At 42.1% G+C, this 22,971-nt stretch overlaps 9 protein-coding genes across 16 annotated transcripts in view; 3 read left to right on the forward strand and 6 right to left on the reverse strand.

Moving 5' to 3' along the window:
• The window catches only part of LOC108007086 (stress-associated endoplasmic reticulum protein 2), a 155,896-nt gene extending 152,444 nt beyond the window's left edge, over positions 1-3,452 (reverse strand). The window contains exons 1-3 of one of the 2 annotated variants that reach the window (XM_017070780.4): positions 2,224-3,452; positions 430-2,159; positions 4-369 (exon numbers count right to left, since the gene is read on the reverse strand). In XM_017070780.4, coding sequence (XP_016926269.3) covers positions 446-2,159; positions 2,224-3,161 — 2,652 coding nt within the window. In that variant the 5' untranslated portion in view covers positions 3,162-3,452 and the 3' untranslated portion in view covers positions 4-369; positions 430-445. Of the gene's footprint in view, positions 1-3; positions 370-429; positions 2,160-2,223 lie in introns of those variants that run through there. The other variant, XM_070995316.1, reaches the window with a different exon arrangement.
• RpL28 (ribosomal protein L28) overlaps positions 1-22,971 on the reverse strand; it is a 384,986-nt gene that overhangs the window by 128,358 nt on the left and 233,657 nt on the right. The window lies entirely within an intron of this gene.
• Positions 3,910-6,745, forward strand: Gtpx (Glutathione peroxidase homolog with thioredoxin peroxidase activity). 3 transcript variants are annotated; one of them, XM_036816232.3, is made up of 4 exons: positions 3,926-3,988; positions 5,286-5,496; positions 5,985-6,308; positions 6,367-6,745. In XM_036816232.3, exons 2-4 carry the CDS (start codon positions 5,296-5,298, stop codon positions 6,556-6,558), a joined length of 717 nt encoding a protein of 238 aa, XP_036672127.3. In that variant the 5' UTR covers positions 3,926-3,988; positions 5,286-5,295; the 3' UTR covers positions 6,559-6,745. The 3 variants fall into 3 exon arrangements, with proteins under 3 accessions (XP_036672130.3, XP_036672127.3, XP_036672129.3); XM_036816235.3 differs by lacking the exon at positions 5,286-5,496 and having other exon boundaries at positions 3,910-3,988; XM_036816234.3 differs by lacking the exons at positions 3,926-3,988; positions 5,286-5,496 and adding an exon at positions 4,091-4,326.
• On the forward strand, positions 8,203-11,901 carry LOC108007075 (uncharacterized). The gene is made up of 2 exons (XM_036816285.3): positions 8,203-8,952; positions 9,393-11,901. The coding sequence occupies exons 1-2, from the start codon at positions 8,422-8,424 to the stop codon at positions 11,673-11,675; spliced, it is 2,814 nt and encodes a 937-aa protein (XP_036672180.3). The 5' UTR covers positions 8,203-8,421; the 3' UTR covers positions 11,676-11,901.
• Positions 11,979-13,833, reverse strand: LOC108007073 (osteopetrosis-associated transmembrane protein 1). The gene is made up of 4 exons (XM_036816061.3): positions 13,456-13,833; positions 13,205-13,392; positions 12,649-12,829; positions 11,979-12,595 (listed from the first exon to the last, which is right to left on the reverse strand). Exons 1-4 carry the CDS (start codon positions 13,784-13,786, stop codon positions 12,282-12,284), a joined length of 1,014 nt encoding a protein of 337 aa, XP_036671956.3. The 5' UTR covers positions 13,787-13,833; the 3' UTR covers positions 11,979-12,281.
• On the reverse strand, positions 14,267-14,892 carry LOC118877365 (drosomycin-like). The gene has a single exon (XM_036815879.3). The coding sequence runs from the start codon at positions 14,799-14,801 to the stop codon at positions 14,490-14,492; it is 312 nt and encodes a 103-aa protein (XP_036671774.3). The 5' UTR covers positions 14,802-14,892; the 3' UTR covers positions 14,267-14,489.
• On the reverse strand, positions 15,479-15,770 carry LOC139353144 (drosomycin-like). Its single transcript, XM_070996514.1, has one exon. The coding sequence runs from the start codon at positions 15,753-15,755 to the stop codon at positions 15,540-15,542; it is 216 nt and encodes a 71-aa protein (XP_070852615.1). The 5' UTR covers positions 15,756-15,770; the 3' UTR covers positions 15,479-15,539.
• On the reverse strand, positions 17,636-17,964 carry LOC108007130 (drosomycin-like). The gene has a single exon (XM_017070733.4). It carries the CDS (start codon positions 17,912-17,914, stop codon positions 17,699-17,701), a length of 216 nt encoding a protein of 71 aa, XP_016926222.3. The 5' UTR covers positions 17,915-17,964; the 3' UTR covers positions 17,636-17,698.
• Positions 20,501-22,971, forward strand: part of kst (spectrin beta chain, non-erythrocytic 5 kst) — a 32,687-nt gene continuing 30,216 nt past the window's right edge. Inside the window, exons 1-2 of one of the 2 annotated variants that reach the window (XM_065864274.2) lie at positions 20,501-20,652; positions 21,283-21,414. The gene's annotated coding sequence lies outside the window, so the exon portion shown is untranslated. The remainder of the gene's footprint in view (positions 20,653-21,282; positions 21,415-22,971) is intronic. The other variant, XM_065864275.2, reaches the window with a different exon arrangement.

Below are 22,971 nucleotides of genomic sequence, written 5' to 3' on the forward strand. Positions count from 1 at the left end.
CAATTTTCGTTTTCGAACTAGTTAATTTGTTTATTCCGCTATTGAAGCCAACTGCCGCGATCCGTTTGAAGGGGCTCGTGGAACAGGATTAAATAATAAATATATAAATTATAAAATACAATCGTTAAATATACAGGCTTGTCATCGCTATGGGGTATTTAGCGTATGTTAGTTAGTGAAGAGGATCGGAGCGGAGGTCCGTGGCTTGCCAATTTATTGCCAATTCAGTGAGTAGTTGGTGTTCCAATCGTGGTCGGGCTACATGGATTATATCAATGTACTTCTTTATGCTTACAATTAAGGTAATAACTTTTTGCTTATATCATGCGTATGTGGATCCTCGGGAGGCTAGTTACGCCAGCAGAGCAGCTGTAAATTGAAGAGGTATATTGTAAATAAAATAATGGACAATCGGATGCAGTTACTCACCCATGGCTGGTCTATCCTAGAGGGCATCCCAGTCGGTCTGACTGTTGTAGACCTCCTCTTCCAACCACACCGCGTAGTTGGCCTTAAAGTAGTCCGTCAGCTCGACCTTACGATCCCACCAGCCCGAATGGCCAAAGAAGGCAAAGTCGGAGTGAGTCAGTATCTCGTCGCTGGGGAAGCCGCCCTCCACACCGTAGTCGTTGAGCTGCTGCTGCTGCTGATTGTGGCCGCCATTTCCTCCGCCTCCGTTGTTTCCATAGCCATTGGCCTCGCCGTTATTGCCACATCCATTGTTGCCCGACATCATGTTGGACTGCTGAGCGTTCTCCGCATTCTGAGCCGCCGTCCCGTTGTTTCCACACTTCTGCGTGGCCTCCGGATAGCGCCGCAGGTTGAATCGATCCACGCAGGCCCGCAGCGTGCACTCCTCCGCCTGGAAGTCCCAGGGACGCGACTCCAGATCATTGCCAAAGGCCCAGTCGTCGTTCAGACGATGCCGGACCTTGGCGTAAATTGCACTCATGGTCTTCATATTGGACTTGCGCCACTGGCGGCCCAAGTACTTGGTCTGCATCTTGAGCAGCTTTAGCACGTACAGCTGCATCATGGCATGGCGCACCTTCAGCGTCTTTTTGAGGATCGGTGCCGACTTGAACACCACCAGCATCATCACTCGCGAGTGCTTCCACTTGATCAGTTTGTTGAGGATGCGCAGAAGATTAATGCAGGAAAACACGTTTCGCCAGGAGTAGGGCTTGTCGGACATCTCTCCGCCGTACACAAAGCTATCTCCACTCAAATCCGGCTGCTCGCCAATCACACACGACGGGAAGTCCAGCAGGGGAATGGAGTTCTTGGTGTTCACGTACTCCGTGATTGTCTGGTTGAAGAACTTCAACACCAGCGGGATGCAGTTTGCAAAAACCAGATGCTGGGACATGAACTCGAACTGATAAACATGGTTAATCTTAAAATGCTTCAGATATAGCAGAATGATCGCCGAGACTGCCTTCACAATGATCTCCTTGTGCCGACCCATGTCAACTGTTAGCTTTGTGGATTGAGTGGCCGTCAGCGGCATCTTCTTGGGCAGCACGTCGGCCATTATGTTGATGCTCTCCGTCTTGGACTTGGAAGTGGGCGATGCCGCTAGGAGGACCTTAAGCAGGGCGATCATGTACTGCGGCAGGTTGGGCAGAATGGCCTGGTACAAAACCTCTGCCGGCGTCAGCTTGATCTCGTCCTCGTGCGTGGAGATGGGGTTCCTGGCTATATCCTCTTCCTTCTTGATCTGCACATCGGCCAGACTCATGTACATGTGCCGCTGCAACGTCTTGAAGCCCTCGTGAATGGGTTGAGGCAGTCCAGCCAGACTCTCATGGTCCCCGATCAGAGAGTAACCAATGAATTTGTTTCGCGAAATGTCCAGGAACTGGTCTATGTCCTTCTGCCGTACCTTGGGCGTCCAGGGCAGGCGAGCAGTGATCTGCACTGGAGGCACAGCGGCGGGCGGCTGTGTCAGGCTGGGCTGGTTGTTGGGATTGGCCGTCGAGGTGGTGGAGGCTGATGAGGAGGGGTCATCGTAAGGTCTGTAGTACTGAGAAAGCTCCTCTTCTCCATTTCCGCCGTTACCACTGCCATTGTTGGCATTCCCCTGGCCCTCATTGCCGCCCATCTCCATGTCTATCTGTTCGGGCTCGTCCAGGAAGCGCTGCTTCATCAGGGAGCGTCTGTGGGGGAAAAGAGAAAAAGGGTTAAAAGGGGTTTATTATGTGGAATTTCTACTCCTCTCACTTGAAGTTCTTTCTGGGATACTGGTTCTCCAGTATATCTGTGGCTGTCGCCGGCGGCGAGCTGGCCCGCATGTACTTGGTAACCTCCAGCGTGTCCTCGGTGATGGGTTCCAGGCCCACCTTTAGCCGGTACTCGTTCTTGAGATTCTTGAGCACATCCATGCCTCCCAGTCCCAGCAGTGAGACCTTCCAAAGCAGCAGGACGACCTTCTTCATGGGAAACTGCGGGGCTGCGCCACTGCAAAACCTGGTGATCATGCCCAGCAGCTTGACGGCCAGGAGTTCGCCATCTGGCAGTGGTGAGTTGATCTCCTGCACGAACGAGTCGGCCAGCTCCTTGTAATCCTCGCTGCCCCTTTCCCGCTCGTCCCGAATTGTCTCTGTGATGATGTAGAGCACGGAGAGGATCACCCGGATGTCCGTGGAGTCCACTAGCGTGACATTGGTGATCTTGACGGCCACAATGTCGGGCGAGCAGGCGCTCTCGATCTCCATGTTGAGCAGGTCGATGAAGGAGGCAAAGACGCCGAGCTGGTGGAGCACTAGGACATTGTCCCTGGTGATCTGGTGCTGCTCCTCGTCCGATTGAACCTCCGCCCAGCAGCCTTGGGCCAAGTACAGGATGCACCGGGCGGCCTGCATGCGAAAGGATCGATCGGAGACCTCCAGTTGGTCCACCAGTTTCATGACAATTCCTCGCTGTGCGGCTGAGTCCTGTTTCTGCCAGTTGGGCGGCAGGTCATACAGCTCCATTTGATCCTCGAAGGCCTTGACATTCATCTGGAATTCACTGAACTCCGTGTAGCTGTAGAGTTCGGCGATCTCGTTCTGGTAGCCATCCACATCGGAGTACACGAAGTCCAGGTCGGGGCCATCGCAGTTGGCGTCCGCGTCGTGGGTGTCCTGCTCGAAGGAGTTGTTTATGGATGAGAGCATCATTTCTGGAGCTCCCTTTTCACCACCGGGGGATCTCCTTTGTGTGTGTGTGCGAGAGTGTGTGTGCGCGTTTGGCTACGCGTGTATGTGTATCCTGCGGCGGGGGGCGGTGCGCCTTGCGTGGGCGTGGCTGCTCCTGCTCGCTCGCTTTCCCTTTCTCAGCCTCTCTAGCACGCGGACATACTAAGCAATTCGCACAGCATTTCACTTGGAAATTTCGTCTACAATTTGTTTCTCGCCAATAACAAAAACGCACAATGGAAAAAGAAGAAAATTCGTGCTACCGTTTGCGGTGTGGGTGAAAATACTAAATAGGGGCTGTCTGGCTAGGCCGGGCAAACGGGTGTGGCAACGCCGGCTGGGCTAACCAGTATTTTGAATTTTAGCCGCCAAAAGCACTGTTTTAAATTTATAAATTATAAATTTGGGTTTTCTATTTGAACTTCGGTTGTAATACTTGTCAAGCAGCTTGTGGCTTAGACCAGTTTTATAAGTGACTTATTTATAATTTAAATATTTCATTTTTTATTCTAAGAGTTAGATAATTAATTAATTCCTTAATGGCATTACTCTTAATTAATATTTAAATCGTTTATTTATAGCAAGTGTTCCATCTAAAAATAGCAGCCTAAGCTTTCTTCCATGCCATACCTGACAACTCTGAAATCAGCTTTTAGCAGTGTGCCCAGATAACGAAGATCTCATAATATCATTTAAAAGAAAAGCACCTACACATATAAAATAGGGTTTTCGCAAGTCGCCGGCTATAGTTTTATTTACGCTTCGAAAGAAAGTGCCAAGTGCTATTAGTCATTGATATTACGACATAAGTAAGCCCAAACAATAAGTGTTTTGCCGATTAAGCCATATCATATCAGCCGAAAAACACAGCTGGTCGACTACCAGACAAGAATACAGAAAGGGAAAACAATCGAATCGAAATCTGTACTTTGCACCCGATTTTCGTACATATCAGCGTGAGCTTGCAAAATCAGTCATTCTATATTTGTATCCCTGCATCCCAAACTCAGAGCAGATCGTGGTGAAATCGAAGATATAGTCAAAGCATATACCATACATTCGAACAATGGCCGGCCGCTCCATCGTGCACTTTCTGTTCGGGTCCGTGGCAATCGCCATGGGCTCGTACATCTACTTTACCATGCAAGTAATTACCCAGAACTATAATTCCCTCCTTCTAAATTGCTGTCACATCAACGTGAATCGAATAATGGCTTGCATGCGAAATGCGCGGCAGTAACAAGTAGTGTAACCCGGTGACGTGGGCCAATCCTGACCAGCGTAAAGTTCACATTGCGTGACCCAACCCTGACCAAGGGCTATTACATCGGCGTGACTCATGGGGAATGTGTGCAGATAGGTCTAGTCTTCGACTTCGACCACGATGAATTATGCAGCGTCACTGTGACCAGCGGTCAAGGGCGAGGGTATGGGGATATAATGTAGGAACAGGTGCCGATTACACCCCGTAAATACAAAACATTCACTATGACTTATCAAACTATTGTCAAACTATTCAGAAGTCCTCAATCATAATTACTAAACAAGGCTGCACAATCTGAAGTGCTGATTACGGCGTGGTTTCAATAGATAGCTGATAAAAAACTATTCGAAATGAGATTGGGAATATTATTTGTAGGATTAAGCTAAAGGCATACTTCAATTTTCAAACTAATACCTCGTAACAAATAATAATCTTTCAATTAGAAAATATAAAACTTCCCGGCCCTACACATTTAATGTTTATTAACCCTTCTGATTTATTCTTACTTAAAGTATGAGAGGATAAAATGAAGATGATGATGTATATCCCAAGTTCACTACCTTAAATATATTATTAAGTTAATAACAAAGCACTTTAGCATCCTATTCTATACTAACTTTTAAACAAATATATTTTTAAAGCATATATTAGCAGTAATTACAATTTGTAGAATAGTTTTTTTTGAATGTCATGACATTTTTCTGACAACCTGCTTTAATTTTTCGAAATTATAACTCTGTAGTCAAGTAGTCCTACACTTTTCTATCCATTGACTAGTACACTATACAATATCTGCAATATTGCCTGCTCCTTAATTGCAAAATCTGCCTGGTTATTTGCAGCGTTTGAAGTATGAGTCTCAGGCAGTTTCAGAACATTTCCCGCCAGGCCCTCAGGTGCTATTCAATCAGGCGCACCCTTGGCCCCGCCCTCGAGTTGAGTCAGGGTCAAAGGCAGGGCCTCCGCCTCTGCACCGTCCTGCTTCCCGTGAGCTGTGCGGCCACATCCGCCACTTCCGCCTCCGCAGTCGCCCAGTACTCCACAGCAGCTGCCGTGAGTAGTGCTGAACTGATAGTTGATTAGTTCTAATTCCGTTGACTAACTCAGTTGCTTGTCTCTATGCCAAACTAAACGTTGTTGCCTTTGCCTATTGCCTCTGCCTGTGTTCTCTGTTCTTTGTTTTCTGTTCTGTTCTATAATCATCGGGGATGGGTCGATTTTGATGCAGAATGTAAACATAGATATAGAGAAAAGTAATCTGTTGATAGCTAAAATCGATTTGGTTGCTTTTACTTTTCCAATACCAACAGACATTCGAAGTAATATAATCTTATCTATTCCACAAACATCTGATTCCTTATTTTTTTATATAAATCAAGGTGGTTATTTCGATCTCTATCAGCCGCCTGATCAAAATTGACTTGGTAGTGCAAAATGGGCTGCTGTTTTGAAATTTCCTTCTATAGAAAATCGACCCATTCCTTTCGTACTCATGAATGATTCACCCTGACTCGACTAATCCCATTTTCCATTTCTTCCAGATCGACATGTCTGCTAACGGAGATTACAAGAACGCCGCCTCGATTTACGAGTTCACCGTGAAGGACACCCATGGAAATGATATTTCCCTGGAAAAGTACAAGGGCAAGGTGGTCCTGGTGGTCAACATCGCCTCCAAGTGCGGCCTGACCAAGAACAACTACGAGAAGCTTACGGATCTGAAGGAGAAGTACGGCGATAAGGGTCTGGTGATCCTCAACTTCCCGTGCAACCAGTTTGGATCCCAGATGCCGGAGGCCGATGGTGAGGCCATGGTGTGCCATCTGCGCGACTCCAAGGCTGATATCGGAGAGGTGTTTGCCAAGGTACGGAATACGAATTACCAATGCAGTAGACCAATCTCTTAACTCGATTTCTCTTCAGGTCGATGTGAATGGCGATAACGCAGCGCCCTTGTACAAGTACCTGAAGGCCAAGCAGACGGGAACCCTGGGCAGCGGACTCAAGTGGAACTTCACCAAGTTCCTGGTGAACAAGGAGGGCATCCCAATCAACCGATATGCCCCTACCACCGATCCCATGGACATAGCCAAGGACATTGAGAAACTGCTGTAGATGTCCCCTAGATGTTAGCTATCTAATGAACTGTGTTTATCGCGTAGCTTTAGCTTGTACCCGCCTGGCCACAGATAGTCTTGTGGCTGGCCACATGCACCGCATGTTATATATATTGTCTACTCTTTTACTGGTTTTTGACTCCCACCCACAAACATAATAAACGCCATTTGTGGTTACCACACCATGTTTTGGGTTTTTGTCCATGCAGGGCACGTATTTGGATCGGGAATTGGAATTGGAATCGGAATCGCACTTACCATGCTTACGCGTACCCTTTGAATGCGCTTGGTAGCAGTAATGTTACAGACCACGTTGCCTGCAGTTTCGATGCTCTGCATCTTCGCAGCCTTGAGGGCGTTCATGTGATCGTAGTACTTTTGCCAGAGCATCGCAGTTACAGCTTCTACAGGTCCTCACAAACTTCCAACTGGGGCTTATTTTGTTCAGTGATTCCAAAATGTTGGGGTGTCAAACTGGAGTGGAATGGGGAATTTCAAAAATGATTCTCAGTACCCTATACTATAAGGATTATACACACATTTCAGTAAAACTGGTTTGTCTCTATGACCAAGTTGGTTTCATTCATTAAAATTAATTAACCATTCAAAGGACCTCGATCAATTAGTGTTGTTTATTAATACATCAACCCATATTTGACTTTGTCCTTATATAATTTATGATATTTAAACACAGACCACCTTAGAAAAAATCTTTTAAAATTTGTTTTCATACAACTCTATTTTCTCCCTTTGTCTGGCCTTCTTTTTGCCTAGTATTACCACCCACATTTGACTTTGACTTCATTTGTGGTAAATGGTTTTGCAGAAAAAACTAAAGTACTTCACATTAACCTTTACCTTCTTTTCGAATGCTTGTTTTCGCCAAACTTCGGTTGCGCAAATTTGCCTGATCAGCACCCCCAAAATCCGAATTGATCAACCTATTGGGGGCCGATCTCGAGCTCCTCCAGTGGAACAGTTCAACGTCTCGGCTTGGATTTCAAGTTCAAACTAGTTGCCAACGAAGCTGCATTTCTGACCTTCCGACAATTACATGAAAATGCTGCACTGACCTTTTACGGATGCTAACGAAATTCGGTGTCGAGATCAGATCAGGTGCAAAAATGATATGTGAGATCTTTATAAAAATATAGGATTGTTTTTAAACTGTATTTATTTAAAAAAACCTTTAATTGATATTGTGATTTCACTATAAATCTTAATGAAACAAGAATTTTTAAGAATTTCTTAAATATCAAAGGATTATTCTTAAATTTGAAAATTTATAAATATAGTTAGCTTCCATTTAAAATTTGTATTTTTATTCCTTTGTTTTTGTTTATACTAAGAAAATTATGAATGTTCTTTTCTGTTAAAATTTAATTCAAGTAAATCTACATCATACAATTTAGGGATATTTAGCTATAACTTTTCTATGAAATCAGGATGATATTTCTCTCAGTGTTGGTGCGTGCCACCAAGTGTGAAACGATGACAGCAATTTGTTGAATGCATCATCGATCAAATGCGATCGCTCCATCGCCAGGTCGAATGCCTTTAATTGTAGAACTGGGTTAAGCATCTGAGACTCATCCCTAAACAGTTTGGCCCAGGTCAGTATCGAAGCTATCGAAGCTATTGTAGCTAGATATTGCTATTCCCAATGCTGCAGTTGACTTTGACACTGATCGCGATTGCGATCGCTCCCCCAATTTCGATTCCACCCGAAATCCGTATAAATATGCGGAGCACACTCCATTGATCGATCAGACAGCGGTCAGCTTTGGTGGTGGTCAGCAGTGATTGGACTCCCGAATAGGACTTGGATTTTGGATAGCCGATTGCACAGGATCAGGACAGGATGTATCGAGGACTGCTGGTGCTCCTGCTGGCGGTGGCCTGGTGCCAAGTGGATGCGGCCACCCATGTTAACATCTCGATTGCCCAGCAACCGGCCACGAATCCGGCGGATGTCAAGTACGTAGAGGGTCATGCTCCGGCGGAACTGAGGGCAGGACCTCAGAGGGATGAGGACAAGCAATTCCAGCGCATCCAGGAGCGACAGCAGCAGGTTCAGACCCAATCCCAATCCCAGCAGCAGCAGCAGCAGCAACAGATGGTCCAAACCCAACAGCAGCAGCAACAAGCACCTCAGCAGCTGTCCCCCCGCCAGGGATTGGGATTACAGCCTCCGGCTCAGGGTCAGACACCCATGTTCAAGAACGGACGAATTCCCCGTCGACGAAACCAGAGCAGACGCCCCTCCCTCCACCAGCAGCCACCGAGTCCTCATAGCGGCCAGTTCCGACAGCGCAACCAGCAGCTCCGCCAGAATCAGGAGTTCGAGCGGTACATCCAGTCCTACCACAGCCACGGACCCACTGTGGAGACGGTGAGTAATAAAAAAACGTGAGATCTTATGTTTTAAGATTTTAAAAACTCTTTTTAACTTTAAATTAAGATTTGTTGAAAAACTTTCAATATACTAAATTTTTAAATTTTTTTTAAAATATACTAAATTCCCTTAAAAACTTAAAGCAAAATCGGTTGAAATCTTTTGAATTCCTCTACAAGATTATAACTCTTAACATTTTATTTAAAGATTTTTTATGACTGTTTATTAGTAAGGGAGTAAACCCTTTTTAAATGATTTTTTTCTACAAGTAGAAAGAAGTACTGTTCCTAAATGATGTATATTGTAGGGACATTATAAAAAAACAATAATCATAAATTCTTAAAAATTGTGTGATAAAAATATAGTACCTTCTTCAAGAAAATTAAAGATATAAGATATTATATAAAAAATGAATCTCTATACTAATGTGCTTCCAGGTCTACGAGTCATCGAATCCCGCTCCGCAGCGCTACACACAAACCAGCTCCGGAGTGAGTTCCTCTTCCTCCATGGAAGATGCTGCCCCCCAGAAGTTGGTCATGATTGGAGGAGGTCGCCGATCCCAGCAGCTACGCATGTTCGAGCGCCAGGTGGCTGCTCCCGTCTCCCAACAGAGCCAGAGTGCCAATGTGGAGGTGGCCCAGGACAGCAAACCCATTTATGAGCCATCTCAGGGGCCCATCCAAACGGCCAACATTGCACCGGCGGTGAGCTCCAGTTCGTCGTCGTCGTCCTCGGGAGGTGCCAGTTCCTCCTCCTCATCCTCTTCCTCCGGTGCTCCTGCTCCAGCTAATCCTCCTCTGCCATCGGATCCCTCTTCTGGCTATGATTCCTCGTCGAGCTTCAATCCAGCCACCAGTTACAATCGCCCAAGCTACGATCCCAATGGCTTCAGCTACGAGGATGCCCAGGAGGTGGACTACCAGGATCAGTATCCACCAGAGGTGGACGATGGCCAGGGCTACGAGGACTACGCCGATCAGTCGGGCTATCAGGGAGGTTCGGGCTACCTACCTCCTGCTCCCTCGAGGGGCTACTCTCCTCCACAACGTCCCCTGGTCACCAAAACCATCCAAATTGTGCAGCCAGCGCTGAAGGCCAAGAAGTACGAGGTGCGTCATCCGGCCATCCAGAAGGAATTCTACGACATCGAAGAGCGAGTGGTGATTAAGCCGGCTGGAACTTTGGTCGTTGAACTGGAGCACCCGGTGGCCAAGATTCCCAAGGGAGAGACTCTCCTGCCCCTTGGTCATCCCCATCCCGCGGTGGCTTCCGCCTATAGCAACAGCAACAATGGACACATCCAAACGCAGACATATAACCAGAATGTTCCGGAGTACAGGCCATCGTATGATGCAACTCCAGCTGCCAAGGATCAACAGACCACCACCATTGGCTCCAGTGTGACCACAATGCCCTCCTACGATCAGGCACCCAAGGATGACTTCGTGGAGGCCCGATTGCAGCAGCAGCAGCCACTGGGAGATGTCACCGATGGCGGAAAGAACAGTCCCTCCTTCGTGACCGGAGTGGATCCCAATGGCAATGCCATCAAGATCAACGCCAAACATCTCGCACCCAACATGATCCAGCGGGCGGAGCCGGAGCAGGATTACTCCAGATCTGGTCAGAGGGTCTATCAGCAGCAGCAGCAGCAGCCGCAGAGGAACAACTTCAATCGCCAGCCGTACAACGAGGACGATAACTACTTCTCCGGGGAGTATCTGCCCAATGTGAATGCCGGCAGTGTGGAGGCCAAGCCAGCTCGACTGGAACTGGCCGAGGAGGAGGAGCGACCCACGCAGATCATCAAGCACGAGCACAAGATTCATCTGCCGCCCTCGCAACACAACATTTACCTGGGTCACAACCGTCAGACGCCTCTGAAGGAGAGGAGAATCCAAGAGGTTCCAGCACAGGTGACCGAGATCAAGCCTTATCTCAGGAAACACGTTGGACCCACGGTGGTGTACGCCAAGTCCCAGACTCCCAGGACCTACTACAATCAGCCATCCAGACAGCGCGTTGCCGAGGAGCTGGACTACAGTGCGCCCTACTCCCAGATGAGATTCAGCCCGGATAGCCAATCCTCCAGGCTGGTTCAGTCACCCCAAATGATGTATAATACGGAGAGTAAGTCTTCCAGGCTGGTAGAGGCACCCAAAATGGAGGAGGAGCCCAAGAAGGAGCAGCACAACACCCACATCCAGATCCAAATAGCCAATGACCAGGAGAAATCGACAGTGATGGCCACCACAGTTGCTCCGGATTGCGATAGGGGGCAGCAGAGATCTGAGCTTAGAGAGCAGAAGTCCCAGCGATTGGTGGAGGCACCCACCAATTCCGAGGTGTCCGCCACTCAGGCCACTCCGTCGCAGGCGAAGGCTCAGCCCGATGTGGATGTGTCACTCAATGGAGCCGCCGGACATCTGAAGCCCAATGAGCGGGTCATCGCGGCCACGGCTGCGCCCACCGATGCCTCGGCCACCAGTGAGACCTTCCACAAGCGCCGCATTGTCGTCAACCATCCGTTCCAAACGGTGCGCGAGGTCGTCGAGCATGAGCCCTTCACCAACTACCACCAGATCCAGGTGAACGAGCCGGCTCCTCCTTCTCACTATCACCAGGCCTACTATCAACCGGCGCCGCAGACCCACGGGAGTTTGGTCCACTTCCAGACTTCGTCCACCCATGGCAACCTATTTACGCCCTATGGATAAGGTGGGATTAGAGGAACTTCCGAAGTCGATCTACGCACGAACCCGGCTAATGCATTTCCTTTGTTAATTGTTATCTTAGTATTAGGTTAGCTGCTAAGCTAGAACCCAAAACCGGTGGAAGGGCCCTTTCCATGATGACCCTGATCTTCTTTCGCATTAATTCGATTTAAACGCCTAGGCTTAAGTGCAGTTTTACTTGCCATCAATAAAGTGCATACAAAATGCTGAAAAAGAATGTGTTGTTGATATTATCGGAAAGAAATTTAAAATGAGGGACAAGCATTTCAAAGTCTAAAACAATAGTTATTATAAATATACAAATGTTACGCTTTTATTGTGATGTATCACATATGTATGTACTTGGCTATTCATTAAAATACCTTATATTTGGTTAGGCACAAGCTGGAGAAGGTGTTCCCTTAAATGTAGTAGTAACTGGCTTTAACAAAGGCCAAATTCGGAAATTAATATTTTGATAATGCTTTAAAGATCTTATAAGCTTAGTGTTGATAGTCAGGTCTTAATGATGTCATGCCCCTACCTTACAATTTCAAAATATGCATTCTGGCATAGAAATCGGGGATTCCCCTCATTGGACTCTGTACTCTACGCTCGTTTGGGCTTTGTAAGGGGCTCATCATCACTGGAGTAGTCCGACTCTGGACTTAACAAGACTTTCGGTACCTTGGGCGGCTCTTCATCACTGGAGTAGTCGGAAACAGGACCAGCTCGGTTTACTATCTGCCGCTTTACGCTGGGTACTTCCTGTTCGGAATCGTCCGATTGATTAGCCTTGGGATGGCTCAACACATTGGCTATTTTTTCTACTTGGGCTGAGACTACAGCGGGATCTTCGACTGGAGTGGACAGCACTGCTGCCGTGATAAGCCTCGATGTAGAAGGAGCGTCCAGCTCAGGTTCTAAAATGGTTCTCATTATAATATAGTCATTAGGAATTGGCCATTTAATTTACCCTGGTCATTGAGCAAGCCATGGTTGGCTTCACGCCGCTTGGTCACCACAATTGCCGTGATATAGAAGGTTAGAATGGGCAGGAGCACAACCACGCCCACGGCAATCAGGAAGTTAGTCAGTCTCACCTCGCGTTGACAACAGTTCAGGGTTTTGGACCAGTTCAGGCGAGTGCGATTCATCTAAAAAAAAAGGCAAAGTTATTTACTGGTTTACAGTCAAACCAAACAGAGATCAATATCAGATAAGTATGAATGTGGTAAATATTACACATTTTGTTTACGATTTTAAACTGTAAGTGACTCGCACACAGTTGTGATTCATAATAAGAATAATTTACAGTCATAATTATCAAAAATGATTTGAAAACAGAAATAAATTCTTTTTTAAAGTATTTTCAAATTGACACAAAATGGTCTCCAAGACGAACTTGCCTCGGAAGACACCCTAAAAATGTATATATCTTGAAAATATTGAATACATTTTAACATAGTTCAGTTTTAGATAAAAAAATCTAACTTTTCCGATTGAATTATTCCTTTCTGAGTTGAACTTACATTATCCTGCAGATCGAAGCACACATTTCCACTGACTTTCGACTCCATCCTTATATACAAATCGTTTAAGGCAAGGTAGAAGGGTTTGCACTGCACGCAAGTCACGTCCGGACTGCTGGTTTCCAAACATTCCTGCAAATCGATGGATCTGTTTTCGTATTGGGCCCAATATTTGTCCCTAAAACAATCTAAAAAGTAGACAAAGGGAGTGATTCACTAGTGTGAGTACATAGAACAGTACAGATACCCACTTTCGCAGTGCGCCTTTTGCCAGAGGCTGGTCAGGATTCCCTGGGTGGTGGCCACTATGTTGATCCTGTCCGAGTTGAGGTACCGCTTGGAGCAGTTCACATCCGCTATGAGGTTTTCGTAATCCTTGCTGAGATTCCGGTAGAGCTCCTCGCATCCAAGACAGAGATTCACGGGCACCGATTTCGTGGTGGCGCAGTAGATGAACTTGCTCTGACCATTGCCCAATTCCCCGAGCAGTTTCTCGCAGGTTTTGTTCTTCACGGCCAGCAACAGGTTAAACTGGCAGCTTAGGGTTAAGAAAAACCCCACAAAAACAATATATTTCGGCATGTTATTGTTTTGCTTTTATTTTGTCCTGCAAGTGTGGCCAGAGACTACCGTTGGGTAAAAAAAACCGCACACAAAGGCGGAACATTCTGGCAACGCCAAAAAGATGGCGCGAAATTCAAATAGACTTGAAGTTATACACTTACAATTAAATATACAACATATTTATGTGGCTTATCTACATCCCTTTTATCAAAATGTAATTTATTACAAATTATTGTTTCTATAAATTCTAAAGCAAACAGAAACTGTTTGTCAGTTTAAAAACAGGTCGTGATGTTTACTTTCGATGTTTTCTTCCCACAGCAGCTGCAACTGCTGATTAATCTTAACTGCTGATCAAACCTTATGCACATTGTCATTAACTTCCCTTCAATTGTTAACACTTAAATCTTTTATTGTGTATAATCTGTAAACAAGCATTCAGTAAAATACAAATAGACTCTTAGTATCCCAAAATGAGATTAACTCAACTCATTGAAACCCAGTTAAGCGTGTAGGAAAGAAAAAAAAATACAAATGTTACTAGTAAAGAGAAAGCTAAGGAAAATAAGTTAAAGTACATTAAATAAATGACTTGAAACAATCTAAAATTACTACAGAAAGCAAAGAAAAAAATGTATATTCTCGTTTTTAAATATTTATTTAAATATATTGCGGATGAAATAGTGGAATATTTCAATTTTTCTTGTTGTTGGTATCCAAATTAGCATCCTTCGCACCAACATTTTAGACTGGGGCTGCAGTGTCCTCCGGTTCGTCCTTCCCGTGTGCAAGTATCTTTACACTTTTTCTTGTTCCATGCGAGACAAGAGCCCCTATATTTTCCGAAAAGGCAGTCGGCATCGCAGTTATTGGCCACCAGAACGATCAGCATCAGGACAGCGAATACGGTATAAAGGATCTTGATTTGCATCATTTTTAGTAGGATTTTCGGATAACTACGTTTTGAGCGAACTGAATATCTGTAAAGATCCAGCAGCCCGCAAAAGATTTTATATAGGGCCAGAACCGACATCGTGCTGAAAATTAAAACAATAAAATTAAGAAGATGAACCTATCCGGGTATAAAATACCTTTGGGCTTTGTTAATACAATACCAGCATCAACCGAATAAAACAATACATTTTCTTATAAACTGTAATACAAATGTTATTTTAATCTAAATAGTAGTGAAAATATAGAACTCGATTTAAATACTTATTTTTCGGATTGATTTTTGCTTATTAACTTATTTCTAGACGAATTCGTGGTAATTGTACGTTTTTTAGTAAGGATATATGTATTTAAATATTCAGCATCCTTCGCATTAGCACTGCAATCTGGCCCTGCAATGTCCACTGGGTCCACCTCATTGTCTTAATAGCACAGATTCATCCTTGTTTGGCTCCCAGGACTATCAGCATCAGGATAGCTAAATAAAGCCTTGATTTCCAGACAACAGATTTTAGAGCTAAGTTAATACAATTGTAAGTTGTTGTCTACGAGTATAAATATAATATTACTTTTGAACAGATCTAACAATATATTGTAAATTTGATCATTTTCAATACTAGCTAATCAATAAGTGTCCAATGCTTGTTTCAAGAATGGAATCATATGTACAATATACTATTTAAAAGATCTACTAAAAGTATATAGATTTTTCTAAAAAATAGAGATCAAAATAATAAGTCAGTTAATGTTATGTTTGTAAAAACTTTTCTTATTTATTTGTTATTCTTTTTAATGAAGAAATACATATTTAAATTACAGCTCAGCATCCTTCGCACCAGCACTGCAGTCTGGCACTGCAGTGCCCGCTAACTCGTCTTTCCTCCCGGCAAATTCGCCTGCAAGTCTCATTATCCCAGACGGCGCAAGGACCTCTGTATCTTCGGGAAAGACAGTCGACAGCATCGGCCTCCTTGCCTCCCAGGACAACCAGCATCAGGACAGCGATTAAAGTGAACAGGAACTTGATTTGCATCATTTTTAGTTGTTTTAAGAATGTGGTAATGATGATATCAACAGAATCAGATTCGTATCGAATATGTGTTTAACAGACTTTGTATGATCTTATATAGTACTGGGCAAGTCGACTTCGCTGCCAGCGTCGATCGTCGTAGTGGTGAAGTTAATCGAGTATTCTCAATAAAATGCACTGAACAATACGACCCAAATAGTACAATACGTTTACAAGAAGATCGAATGAATTGTATGCAATGTTCAACAATATAAATATTAATTTACCGTCTGTTGCTGTCTTTCACGGAAGATGATTCTTCTGCAAAATTATACAGATCTGCCCCATTCTGTTTAAAAATACAATTTTTTTATTTTTCGAGAGTAAACATTTTTTGGGGGTTTTAAAATTACAATTTAAAAAAAAAACATGAAAATGGTCTAAAATTTTGACCATCTTTGAAAATGAATATTTGATTGTAGAATATTAGAGAATTCAACCACAAATTCATAGAGGTATCCCGCTTCAAAATCGAGTAGCTATAACTCAAGTTATGGAATCTAGAAGGGCAGATTTTTGGTACCCATTCTGAAAGCCGTTAAAAATACTGGAAATTCGAACATGAAAATGGGCTAAAATTTTGACCCTCTTTGAAAAAGAATACTTAAATGTAGAATGTTGGAGAATTCAACCACAAATTCATAGAGGTATCCCGCCTTAAAATAGAGTAGCTATAAATCAAATTATGGAATGTAGAAGTGCAGATTTTTGGATTCACTGTGACACAGTGAATGCCATTTAAAATACTGGAAATTCGAACATGAAAATGGGCTAAAACTTCGACCCTCTTTAAAAAGAAAACTTTGAATCCAGAGCGTTAGAGAATTCAACCACAAACTCATAGAAGTATCCCACTTTGAAATCGGATTAATATAACTCAAGTTATGGAATTTAGAAGTGCAGTTTTTGGTTCCCATTCTGAAAACCATTGAAAATACGAATAAATCGAACATGAAAATGGGCTAAAATTTCGACACTCTTTAAAAAGGAAACTTTGACTGCAGAGTGTTAGAGAATTCAACCACAAACTCATAGAGGTATCCCACTTTGAAATCGGGTTAATATAACTCAAGTTATGGAATTTAGAAGTGCAGTTTTTGGTTCCCATTCTGAAAACCATTGAAAATACGAATAAATCGAATATGAAAATTTAAACAATAAAATTAAGAAGACGAACCTATACGGGTATAAAAGACCTTTGGGCTTTGGTAATACAATACCACCATCAACCGAATAAAGCAAGACATTTTCTTAGAAACTGTAATACAAATGTGATTTTAATCTAAATAGTAGTGAATATATAGAGCTCGATTTATATTTTCCGGAAAGGCAACAGGTCTTAGAGCTAAATTAATACAAATGTAATTTTGAAAGTTGAAAGTAATTAGAAAAATTCTTTGGTTCCCGATATGATATGGAGATGCGGAATAATTTTAATGATTAAATAAAAAAACCATCAAATTAGATTGTGTAATATTTAATACTTTACAGATTTATATTAAATTTGTCTGCGGTCCATGGACTACTATGTTGGCTGTAAGTCCGGGCATGCTACAAAATCAATTACACATTTTTGTGACATAATCTAGAATCCTTATTATTTTGACAAGGGATAAAAAGCCCTTCTGTTTTTTATAGCAAAACACTCAAAATCATAGAAAAGGCTACTTTATTTTTATAGCAAAACACGTAACTTTGGAATTCGATTACAAGAAAACCATGGCAGACCGTGCCTTTATTTCTTTATGTAAATTCTTAAGAACTCGGGATCCGTCGAGGACCTTAAACTAGAGTATTACCATATTTTTCTAAACAAGACATCAAATAAAAGTCAGTTAAGGTCCTGTTATAAACTTGTATTATTTATTTGTTATTCTTTTTAATGAAGAAATACATATTTAAATTCTAGCTCAGCATCCTTCGCACCAGCACTGCAGTCTGGCACTGCAATGCCCGCTAACTCGTCTTTCTTCTCGGCAAATTCGCCTGCAAGTCTCATTATCCCAGACGGCGCAAGGACCTCTATATCTTCGGGAAAGACAGTCGACAGCATCGGCCTCCTTGCCTCCCAGGACAACCAGCATCAGGACAGCGATTAAAGTGAACAGGAACTTGATTTGCATCATTTTAAGTTGTTTTCGAGATGTGGTAATGATGATATCAACAGAATCAGATTCGTATCGAATTTGTGTTTAACAGAGTTTGTATGATCTTATATAGTACTGAGCAAGCAGACTTCGCTGCCAGCGCCGACCTTCGTAGTGGTTAAGTTAATTGAGTATTTTCAATAAAACGCACTTAACAATACGATCCGAATAGTACAATACATTTACAAGACAATCGAATGAATTATATATGCGATTTTAAGCAATGAATTTGCCGTCTGTTGCTGTCTATCATGGAAGATGATTCTTCTGCAAAATTATACGGATCTGCCCCTTTCTGTTTAAAAATACAATTTTTATATTTTTCGAGAGTAAACATTTTTTGGGGGCCTTAAAATTACAAGTTAAAAAATGGTCTAAAATTTTGACCATCTTTGACAAAGAATATTTGAGTGTAGAAAGTTAGAGAATTCAACCATAAGTTCATAGAGGTATCCCGCTTCAAAATCGAGTTGCTATAACTCAAGTTATGGAATCTAGAAGTGCAGACTTTTGGTACCCATTCTGAAAGCCGTTAAAAATACTGGAAATTCGAACATGAAAATGGGCTAAAATTTTGACCCTCTTTGAAAAAGAATACTTAAATGTAGAATGTTGGAAATGTAGAATGTTGGATGTTCAACCACAAATTAATAGAGGTATCCCGTTTTAAAATAGAGTAGCTATAACTCAAATTATGGAATGTAGAAGTGCAGATTTTTGGATTCACTGTGACACAGTGAGAATTAGAGAATTCAACCACACACTCATAGAAGTACCCACTTTGAAATCGGGTTAATATAACTCAAGTTATGGAATTTAGAACTGCAGTTTTTGGTTCCCATTCTGAAAACCATTGAAAATACGAATAAATCAAACATGAAAATGGGCTAAAATTTCGACCCTCTTTAAAAAGGAAACTTTGAATGCAGAGTGTTAGAGAATTCAACCATAAACTCATAGAGGTATCCCACTTTGAAATCGGGTTAATATAACTCAAGTTATGGAATTTAGAAGTGCAGTTTTTGATTCCCATTCTGAAAACCATTGAAAATACGAATAAATCGAATATGAAAATGGGATAAAATTTCGACCCTCTTTAAAAAGGAAACTTTGAATGCAGAGTGTTAGAGAATTCAACCACAAACTCATAGAGGTATCCCACTTCGAAATCGGGTTAATATAACTCATGTTATGGAATTTAGAAGTGCAGTTTTTGGTTCCCATTCTGAAAACCATTGAAAATACGAATAAATCAAACATGAAAATGGCCTAAAATTTCGACCCTCTTTAAAAAGGAAGCTTTGAATGCAGAGTGTTAGAGAATTCAACCACAAACTCATAGAGGTATCCCACTTTGAAATCGGGTTAATATAACTCAAGTTATGGAATTTAGAAGTGCAGTTTTTGGTTCCCATTCTGAAAACCATTGAAAATACGAATAAATCAAACATGAAAATGGGCTAAAATTTCGACCCTCTTTAAAAAGGAAACTTTGAATGCAGAGTGTTAGAGAATTCAACCATAAACTCATAGAGGTATCCCACTTTGAAATCGGGTTAATATAACTCAAGTTATGGAATTTAGAAGTGCAGTTTTTGATTCCCATTCTGAAAACCATTGAAAATACGAATAAATCGAATATGAAAATGGGATAAAATTTCGACCCTCTTTAAAAAGGAAACTTTGAATGCAGAGTGTTAGAGAATTCAACCACAAACTCATAGAGGTATCCCACTTCGAAATCGGGTTAATATAACTCATGTTATGGAATTTAGAAGTGCAGTTTTTGGTTCCCATTCTGAAAACCATTGAAAATACGAATAAATCAAACATGAAAATGGCCTAAAATTTCGACCCTCTTTAAAAAGGAAGCTTTGAATGCAGAGTGTTAGAGAATTCAACCACAAACTCATAGAGGTATCCCACTTTGAAATCAGGTTAATATAACTCATGTTATGGAATTTAGAAATGCAGTTTTTGAGTATTGAGTTTGAGCAGCAGTTGAAATTAAACTAAGGTCTGGTCCGCTCATCCAGTCTTGGACAAGACTAGGGATGTGAAAAATATATCAAAATATCAATTTATCGACCTATTTTGAATAAAAATAAATATATATATATATATCGTGATATTTCTATGCGTGATATCGCTATTTTATTAAAATGTAATTTTGATATTTCCTAAAGAACACTGATCGGAAATAATGAGCAAAATGAAAAAAATATTTATCTTACATTTTAGTAACATTTTTTTTTTGTGCTTTCGAAAAAAACAAATAGCTCAAACATTTTAGTACCAAAATTCGTTTTTCCCTAATTAACGAAAAACATTTCCGGCTACTTCTAGCTATTTTCCATTGCTGTTTAGCTTTTTATTTGGCCCAAAGGGTTGGCAACACTGTCAGAGAGCGTCGCTGATAAGATATCGAAAGTGGCATCGATAGTTTGCTTACGTTTGCTTACGTCAAAAAAAAAATATTGAGCGCGAGCGATGATTTGAAAACATCGATGACATTCGATGGTTACCGATTCTTACTGAGACCTACGTTTTGCCGACACTTACGTTTCCTTACGTTAAACCTTCAAACCTCAACCGATCGGCGATTTGACAAGACGTGCGCGCGGACGAAAGTTGGAGCCAAAACCGCTAACAACTCAAAAAAAATACAAGCCGCCGTGCAAAAAAAGAAACAACAAGCGCGAGCCGTTTAGCAAAACGTAATCAGCGTTTCAATTCCCTCTCTCCATCGCATTCCCTCGCTCTCTTAAGCCGCTCTTAGTGCTGTTGTTCTTGTTGTAGTTTTTGTGCTAATTAGAAAATTCCATTGTGGTTATTGTTGCGCCGGTGCTTAAAACGCGGCTATTTCTAATTACTGCCCCGAAAAAAAGGAGAAAAAACCCACTAAGCTGGTTTTCGCGTCCGAAAGCAACTGGTGTGCATTGGAATTTGTTATTAAGGTCGAAAAGCAGCAACAAGTGACAAAAATTCTTTGGCATAAATTAAAGCAAAGCCCCCCGAAAACGCTGAAAAACGTTAAGATTTCTTTGGTTATAGCACTTTTTCGGCTTGTTTTTGTAACTAAAAGAACGCCGCTTATGGTCAAACAACAAAAACAACTTTCCGGTTTTTCTCCTCCGCTCCCTCCCCATCCTCCTCGATTCCTCCTCCTCCTCCTGTTCGCGTTCTCTTATTTTTTATAACCATCTTCGTCTGCATCTTTCGATTTTCAACTGTGTACATGTGTGTGTGAATAAGAAAAGTGGGAAGAGAGGCGAAAGGAGGAGAAAGATCGTAGTGAAAACAGTCGGCGAAAAACAAATAAATACGGGAATTTATGTTAATTGCAGCAGCTAAACAAGAAGAAGAGGAAGAAGTAGGAGGCATCCAGAAATCTGGAAAATATACTTGGTTTTTTTGTGCGCCAGGATACTAACGTAAATCATTCACGCTGGATTTGGGATACTACGAGGCTGTCAAAGGTAAGCAAAAAAAAACGAATAAAAACAAAACCGGAATAGAATCAAGTTTGTGGAGAGAGGATCGTTAAAAAAAATATGGGATGTTTTACGGTCCGATGCTCCACTTTATAAGCCAATAAACCCGGCTGGGCGTTGCATAATATGGCTAGGGCTCCCAAACTGTAAACGGTAAAGGGCATTCCCGATCTGACGATCTTCCATCCTCTTACTACCAATCCATTGTGGTCAAGTTGCGTGCGAACAGGTCGTAAAAATTGCCAAGCTGTCATATACCATCAGACAGTCTAGTCTGGCTAAGAGGAACTTGCTTTGGTGGCCTAGATTAAGAATTTTTATCAAAATATATAAAGTTCTTTAAAGGTTGAAATTCTTCCAAAACAAAAAATTAAAAAGATTAGATATAAGTATAACAAAAATCCTATTAGAAGTTCAAAATAAATCTTAAATCTTAAAAATTTGTTAAATGGTAAAATTTTGGGACATTTTTTAAAATCGCTTAGTATTTAGCTCGCTATGCTTATCATATTTTTGTAATTTTAAAACAGTTAATTTAAAATAGTTTAAAGAAATAGTTCACCTTATAGACCCTAGCCTGTAGTTCTGTTGTGAATTAGCATAACGAGGGTATGGGTATGGGGATGCCCTCCCCCTTTTCGTCCCGCCCGCTCTCTTGGGGCACAGGTGTCTGTCTCTAAACCAGGCTCTCTTTTTTTTTCTGGGCTGTGTGTTGGCCAGTCGTAAACTAGGCTAAATAGGGTCTAAGCCAAAGCACGTTTTGGAACCCCCCCGCCCCCCAATCTTCTCTCCAGTCTTGCTGTCTCGCTTTGGGCTTGGTTTATTTTTAAACCGCATTCCGACTGGGCAGTTTCTGTCTCGCTCTGACGTTTCACCATCTCGCTCGCTCATTACAACAATTCTGCGGCACCGTTAAGCTTGAAAGTTTGAGAGCCACTGTTGGTGCACCGTGATTTGCAAAGTGCAATGGCAATAAATGCATTCGCAAGACAATTGCCGTTTAAATTCAATTACATTTAACGGGTCAGCCAAGAGGCCAACGACTATCAACAAGGCCAAGTCTTCGTGCCGGGAGAAAGGAGAAGAGAGTGGCAAAAGAGATCCGCAGAGGAGAAGGGGCAATGCCAACGACCCCGCCCCCAAGGCAGCAGCCCATTTCCATACAGTTGGGGCCATCTCGATAATCACACTAATAACCATATTAAATGTGCTCTAATATTTCAATTGAACCAATTAAATGGTATTGGCAAATGACAAATACGGTTTTATAATGATTAAATTGTTTATTGGATGTAAACATGGTGGTGTTATATTAATACTTCTTGGCTAAGTTTTGTCTTCAATTAAAAAGAAATAAGAGAAAGAAAATTTATTTTACATTTTTTCAATGGATATTAAATCACAATTAAAGCTGTTAGTATGAAAATATTATTTTGTTAATGCTACAATGTTTAGGATAATATATTATAGTTCTTTTTTTCTTGGCAGCAAGTATATTTCGGAATTTTTAGCATTGATTTTTACCTATGCATTTTAAAAATA

Source organism: Drosophila suzukii, chromosome 3, assembly GCF_043229965.1.
Source record: "Drosophila suzukii chromosome 3, CBGP_Dsuzu_IsoJpt1.0, whole genome shotgun sequence".
Classification (NCBI taxonomy): Eukaryota; Metazoa; Arthropoda; class Insecta; order Diptera; family Drosophilidae; genus Drosophila; species Drosophila suzukii.